The 8,037-nt window shown below is 42.1% G+C and overlaps 1 protein-coding gene across 1 annotated transcript in view; it reads right to left on the minus strand.

Annotated features, from left to right (window-relative positions):
- Positions 1-403: 403 nt before the first annotated feature.
- The window catches only part of KDM4A (lysine demethylase 4A), a 24,341-nt gene continuing 16,707 nt past the window's right edge, over positions 404-8,037 (minus strand). Inside the window, exons 16-20 of the mRNA XM_017743505.1 lie at positions 7,321-7,509; positions 6,457-6,627; positions 5,867-5,986; positions 5,210-5,302; positions 404-4,175 (exon numbers count right to left, since the gene is read on the minus strand). Of these exons, the coding sequence (XP_017598994.1) occupies positions 4,035-4,175; positions 5,210-5,302; positions 5,867-5,986; positions 6,457-6,627; positions 7,321-7,509 (714 nt within the window). The 3' untranslated portion in view covers positions 404-4,034. The remainder of the gene's footprint in view (positions 4,176-5,209; positions 5,303-5,866; positions 5,987-6,456; positions 6,628-7,320; positions 7,510-8,037) is intronic.

Consider the following 8,037-nt stretch of genomic DNA (forward strand, 5'->3'; position numbering starts at 1 on the left):
CTTAACCAGCCTTGTGAAATTCAAGAGTCAACACCAAAGTAAAGAACGGAGTTGTCTGAGACTGCACCCAGGGAAGATTTTCTGATGACTCCTCTTCTGGCACTCTCAGGTACAGAGGGAACCTAAGGCAACTCAGTTCTTGCTGCAGATGTCTCAGCTCTGTGTTTCAGTGAGGAGAGATGATTCTGTGGTTCCATCCCTGTTCTAGTTAGACAGCCAAGCTGGACTGAGTCCTTGAATAACAGAACTCTACTGAGGTCTCTAAAAGACACCTAAGAACTCACTAGATAAGCATTAAAGAGATGAATATTAGAAAAGAATAATGCTAATGGAAAAATTAGAAGCATGATGAGGATTTCCAAGTTCCATTGCTTTAGTTTTTAAATTAGCTTACAGATAGTCCTTTTTAAAATTAGGTTTATTTCTTGAGGAAACTGAAAACAACATACGGGCTACCAGAGTCTTGATTTCACCCCATGTTTCATTAAAAAATGAGCACAACTGCAGACATGTCAGACAACAGGAGCCCAGTTAAAGAATGTAAGAACAGAGATGCACTGGAAGTCTTAGGATAAGTGACTGTGCTCTTCAAACAACGCAGAATCAATTCAACCCAACTTGAAACACCAGGAAGAGAGAGAAGGAGCAAGGAGAATGGGTCCTACTACTGACAGTACTCCCTCTGGTCATCTGAGAGGTCTGCTGATAGAAAATAGGTCTCCTAGAAGTCCAGCCACAGGCAGAAACATTACTGCTTTACAAAGAACATAGTCACCTTTTAAAATCTTATGAATAGTTATCATTGACTTGTGAAGCTCATCCTGAATTAAGGGCAATCCACTATTTGTTTATACAAGAAACACTTTTTGTGGGTCCAACCTGGACCAGTCACAGATGGAAGCTTCATGAAAAGTGAAGTAAAAAGGTCTACTGCCTGTAGCACCACATGCAATGAACCAAACAAAGGGCCACCAGAGCTCCTGTGGGGCATATTGAGCATGATTTTGTACTGAACATATTCAAGAAATGCCTGACTAGCTGATCATCTGGCAGCATCTCACCCTCACTGGAATGATGCTGTAAAAGGGATAAACACACTTCCAAAAAAACCAAAACCACTGGAGAAAATTATCAGACACGATAAAAGTCTAGGTAATGGAAAGCCTATGTACTTTTGAGACAGCTGCTCTGTATAGAGCTTTTATTGCTATCTGTTATACTTCAAGCCATAAACCAAATTGCTTTTGCAAAGTCAGGTAATAAAGGCCCTTCAAACATCAGGGTCACTGATTTTAAGTTCACAGAGAGAAGCCAAAACTGCAGTTTAGTCCCTGCAGCAGGTAACAGTATGCTCACATTTGAATGATGCAACACAAGAACTGACAGGAAAATTGGGAAGGCCCTTTGTCTCAGAGTACAGGATGGCAGTGGTTTCAAACACAATGCAGTCAACTGACAAAAGCAAATCTGGCACCTGCAGAAAACATGCCAAAAACAGGTAGCAAAGCTCCTATTCCAGAACAAATACTATGCACAGGAGCTCTTGAAAGTCACTTAGTACTATTAAAGGTGAGTGGCAAAATCTGCTGCAGGTGAACAACAGAATATCCTGAGTTGGAAAGGATACACAAGGATCAATAAAATCCAACTCTTGGCCCTGCCCAGGGCAACTCCAAGAACCAACTCCAAGAACACCAAACAAATCCAGCTGTTTCCTACTAGGTCATCATTTTAGGATGAAGCTGTTGAGCAAGGTGTTTGCAGCATAGCATGTGGCACCTAAAAGGTGCATTTTAGTTCTAGGGCAGTCTGGGGACAACGCCTGAATGCAGGCACCTTTTCTGTGGAGGGAGAGTGGCAGATTGAGACAAGGAGTATGTTTTTCAGTAACACACAGGTAATGTTCATCCTATGAGAAGTTAATACCAAATTAACTCTGACAGAACAGAGGCAAGTTTGTTAAGACCCCACCAGCTCTTCTCCACGTTTGCTCACAGCACATCACTTCAGAGGCTTACATACAAGCTCAGATGTCAAAGTGCAATTTCATTCCTCTTGCTTGGACCAGATTAACTGCAGCTACCAGATTCCAGTCTTAACAGATCCTGGTTTTATCAAGCCAACTCCCCCATCCATCAGAAAATCATTTAACACCCTGAGACCAGGAGTTTTGGACATGTTAAAAGGAAAAAAAAAACCAAACCAAACACCACAAAAAAAAGCCATTATCTCGGTTCAGAATCTGTTTAAGCCTTCCAATACTGATGAACAAGGTATTCCACCACAAAAATAGGACAGATTACCTCTATGCAAAACAGTGATTGTGCAAATCTTTGCTACTTACATCATCCTCCTCACCCTATAAAAATGTAGGGCTAAAGATTTTCTGTATAAAAGTTGCAGTTTATTTCTTTTCTGATCAAGAGTTGTATCACTACTCAATACTACATTTTATTGCTAATCACAAATCGATGCACCGGGGTTTCAGAAGGGTTTGGTTTATAGCGCTCCTATGTAATAAAAGGAAAAAAGTTACAAATCCAGACTTTGCAGACACATTGCCATGTCCCTATAGAAGCAGGGATGCATTAGGTCTGTTTCATTAGAAAATTCTCCTCTTGAACAGTTTCTGGAGAACACGCAGTCATGATTCTCTCCAGTAGGAAAATTCACCCCATCATTCCATGCAAAAAGAAGGTGGCCAATCTGCTCCACAGCCCAAAATCCCCTTCCTACAGAACGGGAAAGGAACATGTATTTACACTGCTCCTACTGTGGTATGTTAATGCTTAAATTATTAGGAGCAAGTTGGCACATCTTCCAGGTACACCTACTACCCAGCTCAACTCAGCTTCCTATGGCTGGGGTAGCAAATTCTCTCCACCACAACTGAGATGTGTCCTAATACTCTACAAAAATGCTGTGGTAACCTTTGCCAGACAGCAACATGGCAGCACTCCGGCTTCAGAAGAGCACTGCACAGCCTTTCAGTAATACACACGGCTCAGTGCATACTTCTCTGTCTCAGACCCAGTATTAGCTGCTGTAAGCAAAAGCCTGCGGACACACGATAGACAATGCTGCCCCAGAGGAGGGACTGCACTGCTTCAGATACCGCTGCCCTATCATCCCCAACATTGTGATGCCTGGATTTCAAGAAGGGAGAGTTAGGACTGTCCCTTTAGTCATATTGCCTTAGAGAAACTCAAAAGAAACTCTTTGGGAGCTGAATGTCTATTGGGAGCTGAACACCTATTCTTGTTAGAAGGCTGCACTTCACAAGGCTCCAGAGAGATTTCATTGGTTCTGAGGCACATTCTATTAACAGTTAAACTCATGATTAAGTAAGTCAAAAGCACTATCAGAACAAAAATATTAAATGGAAGGTTAAATAATTTGTCCTACAGGTTTCAATTTCACATTTCACCTGTTCACACAAGCACCTCCTGTCTGTTCAGATTTGAACAGGCTACAGCTCAACCTCAGAAAGGAGGTGCTGAGAAACAAGAGACTGAAGCTGCTTGCAACAAAAAAAAGGGATATAAATATAAAAGAGGTTCCATTTCCAGCACCAGTAATACTGCCTGCCCAAGCCCAGGTGTGATCACCAGGGAGACTCCTAAATTCAGGAACATTATTCAATTAAAACAATAGACCATACTATCCTGCAAGCTGCCAGGATTCCTGGCAACAACTCCCCAAAGAGTTTGCCACCTGTCCAAATTGTCTCTAAAGAAAAAGCAAGACTGCTCAAGAAGATGAAAGCAACATCCCCAAGCTGGCTTATTTGGTAAGGACCCAACTTCAGACCAGCAGTCTGCAGGCATCAGCTTCAGCAAATGGGATCTCTTTCACTATCCAACAGCTGCCTTACAGCTACTGCAGAGCATCAGCTTTTTAGCTTCCTTAAAATATAAAAGAACAAAACCCCAAAAGAAACCCTGGATTCAAAGCATCCAAATATGGCCTGTTGTACTGGAACGTTTAAATCCTTGGGGGAGGTGGGCATCTTCTTCCTCTGCCACAGGCAGCGTTTACTCCATGATGGCCCGGTACAAGGCAGGTTCAATATAATCTTCACGGTAGCGTGAATTGATCACTCTTTGTCTCTTCCTCTCTTGACTGACCTCCTTCTCTTCAAAGATCTCTGTGAAGCGCATATCTGAAGCTATTGACTAAGAGAAAAAGACAGAATTAGTCACTAGAGCACAGATCAAATCCCTTGTCTTCACATCCTCCTATTGCATGTAAGAAAGAACCAAGCCAAGACACTTGGGAACATTCAGACTTCTTCAAAAACTGACCAAACACAAAAAGAAAATATTTAAGAAACTGGATTTACAAGTCTGGGGATACGTTTAAGTGAACTGTAATCAGAGATCTAAAGAATCTCAAGTTTCAAATGTAATTGAGCACCTAATTTAAATTCACAACCACTTTCTCAAAGTAATAAACAGAGTCAGCTGTTCCAATTTTGAAACAGTCTAGCACAATCTCTGCTTTATGGAGCAGGCATGCTTAAACTCCTGGTCACAGAATTCAGCTGTAATACATTCTTAAGCCTCTAACATCCTGTGTGCCTGCCAACAGATCTGCATCAGGGTGTGCATGTTTGTGCTGTACAGCAAAACACCCCAGTGTGCCGTCTGTAACCACAACTTTTGTAGTGGAAAAGTGTAAAGCAAAAAAAACAGGGGGTGTGGGATCTCCATCTTTATTGATAATCAAAACTTAATTGGAGACACCCATGAGCAACCCTTTCTGAAAACTAATCCTATTTGGAACAGGTGTCTGGAGACCTGCAGAGGTCCTGTCCCACCTGAATTATTTTACAGTCTCAAGAAACAGCCAGCTGTTTTGATGCAAGCCTATTAAGAGCTTCTCAGAACAAAGGGTAAGTGAAGGAACTGGACCATTCTTTGCAATGGAAGTAAACAATGGAACTTAAGAATACAGGTATGAAAGGGCATTAACATGCTCTCCCAATCTGTGACTCTATGATACAAACTCACACCCCTGTAGAAGGGGAAATTCTCTCCAGAGTGAGACAGAACTTTGCTTTTGTAGCCTGATCAACTACTGAGCTTTGCAATGATTAAGGAGAGCAACAGATTGTTATTTTGCTGCTGCCACGTGCTCAGAGTGCTGTTCAAGCACAGATAAAAGTTCAACGAACTTCTTTAGTAGCATTTGCACCCCATTTACCTACCAGCCTTGACTTCACTCTCTTAGGAAGCTCCTCTTCAAGAGTATATACATCATCCCTTTTCACCATCAGCTGTGAACCATCTTCAAATTCCACCTAGAAGAGAACCAGAAGTTCTGTCAGAAGTCTCACAAGTTAGAACCCTCCCACAGCTACCCAGAACTTGCCTTCTCCCCACAGAGTTCTCTTGTGAAATAATCTTCTACCACTTGAAATTTGTAAGATACATATGCAGCTATGCACGCTGGAACAGACTTTAATCAAAACTTTTTTTGGGATATTCTTTTAACACCTGACAAGACAATGTGGCTGTTCACTTTAATACAGTCTGAATATTCATCCCTTTGGAAGCGTGAAAGGTATGGTGCACTCTCACTAGAAAAAAGCAAAATAAACTTATTTTAAGTACTTTAAACTACAGGAACACAGTCTGATGAAGAATTGCAGACCAGCAGTTTTCAGAAGTGGACGCTCAAGTAGGTAGCCAGATGTACATAGAACTGCAAGCAATTACTACCAGCAACTGTTGCCAGCATCTGTCACTGCTAACACAGTGAGAGTAACTTACTCTGGAGTGTTTAAGCAAGACTCCCCTATAGCAACCCTGTTAACATGATTGGCTTGTTCTGAGTGATGCATTTTCAGACAGCAGTTTTGTACCTGGTACATCTGGATAGCGTGTGATGCAACAAACTTGGCTCCATAAACTTGTCCGTCTGTCCATCTCACTTGCACGACTTCCCCTTCAGCAGGGGGACCTAACTGAAGACAATCTCGACTCTAGAATGAAGAGGGAAGATGGGAGAGACAAGAAAGGTAAGCAGGTTCTTTATGTGAAGATTCAGAAAACCACCAAGGAGGCACACTGCACACCACCCCAACAATTCTCCATTTTAGGGATGGAGAACTAGGCTGAGAGGCATCCATTTATGTCATCTGCATTTAAATCCCAACAGTGGTACCAACTTCAAAGTACTTGATGTGGGAATGGCATACAAGTATCAGCAAGTTTTCCTTCAGACTTACCATTGCTAAGCAGCCAGAGATCAGCTGCACTCCCTGTTATACCTGTCCTTATATGGCCTCAGTTAAGTCGTTCTCAGGTAACATCTCTAAGGCCATCCTGCAGCACATCTGAGCTGCTACAGGACCCAGGGAACAATTACCAGATCCCTGATGTGTCTGCTCTACAGCAGCAGGAACTGACTCATATCATGTGACCTGTACCAGAACCCCACTGCAAAACATACCACAATGTCCTCTGGGTACAGGTTATCGCTGAAGGAGCCATCATCAAAGTTGACCTCGTAGAAAGTCTCCTTTGCAAGGCTGACCACTTCGCATTGATAGAAGCGACCATTCTTGTGCTTGCTGATGACTATCTGTCCAGGGGACAGATCCTGGAGTGCAGCCTTAGCTCGCTGAGAAGAGAAAAATCACTTTTTATATAATCACTCAAAATAAAGAATGTGTTGAAGACCATGGCTCCAGTGCTGGCAGACAACAAAGTAAAACATTTTAGTTCAGGTGAGTTACTCTACTTAAGCCATCACCTGCAGCATTTTAGAGAAGTTCTACCTCCAGAATTTTAAATGCCTAAAGTCTAATCTGTTACGTGCTACTGTCCTTAATTTACTTAGTAAATTGGATTCTCATTCTTCAGAGCAATGGAAGGCCTTTATAGAAAACATTCTCTAATAGATTGTTGTGGTTTTGGTTAAAAAGGCTGCATGGGAACTTTAGAAACTAATCAATCACTTAAATGTGAAATTCTGAGACCATTCATGCAGACTGCTGGAGTACTGGCACTAACTCCTGCATATTAAGTATCACAGCATAACCCCACCACTGTTCCTTATTACAACAGCCACAGGAGGGATGTGATGCTTTCAATCCTTCTGGTCCACAAACCAAAGTACAGTAGAGGACCTGACTAAGATCAGAGTAGCAGCAAGGCTGGTATTAGAATCCAAGACCAACACCATTAGATTACATTAAATACTGTGAGACAGCCAAGTCTTCAATGAAGTTTCAAAAGAATCACACAATCTAAAAACTTTTCAGTGCCTCCAAGACACTGCAGTTCAACTCGTGGGAATAACACACCTACTCACCTCTGCCTGAGATGGAGTCTTATGCCTGAAGCAGGTAATGAAGACAACAAATGGCCAGTCATCAGGCTGCATCATGACTCCTGCGGCTTGGGCACAGCTGACATGAAAGGATGTGGGGCACCGACCATGTGAGCACTGTACACAGCAACCTGCAATTCTCTTTCTCCTTTTCTTGCAGAAGATGCATTTCTGTGGACAGAAAGCTGGAGGTTATTGGTTGGCACTAGCTTTTACCCCACACCAAGGGCTAGCTGGTCTAGCTATAATAGCTTATCATGTAACAGCTGTGCCATTTAGCCTCTTGGAAAACACTGCTGCTTTCTAACTAAACAGAACCAGGCAGTTTTAGTCTACGACAAGACAATAATGTATATAAGTAAAGTAATAGAGGAAAAACTTCAGTTAAATATCTACCAGCTCAACATGCACGAAGCATGCAACCTAAGGGTGCCAGCAACAGGTCTTAATTAGTCTGCAATGTTCCATCTCAATAGGGCCTTTCAGCACTTGACTAAAAAGTTACATAAATACAAACAAGACTAGATTAATGGGAAATGACCACAAAGTAACAGTTAAAATTCTATCACAACTACCAGTGACTCAAGTAAGCCTGCTGGGCAGTTGTAGGAAAAGAATGTTATCTGCAATGCATATGCAAAGCAGAGTCATTTTCCCCTCAACACTGAGCTGTTAAAACAGAAAAGTACAGTTGCTTTC

Source organism: Corvus brachyrhynchos, unplaced genomic scaffold (genome assembly GCF_000691975.1).
Source record: "Corvus brachyrhynchos isolate BGI_N302 unplaced genomic scaffold, ASM69197v1 scaffold48, whole genome shotgun sequence".
NCBI classification, from domain to species: Eukaryota; Metazoa; Chordata; class Aves; order Passeriformes; family Corvidae; genus Corvus; species Corvus brachyrhynchos.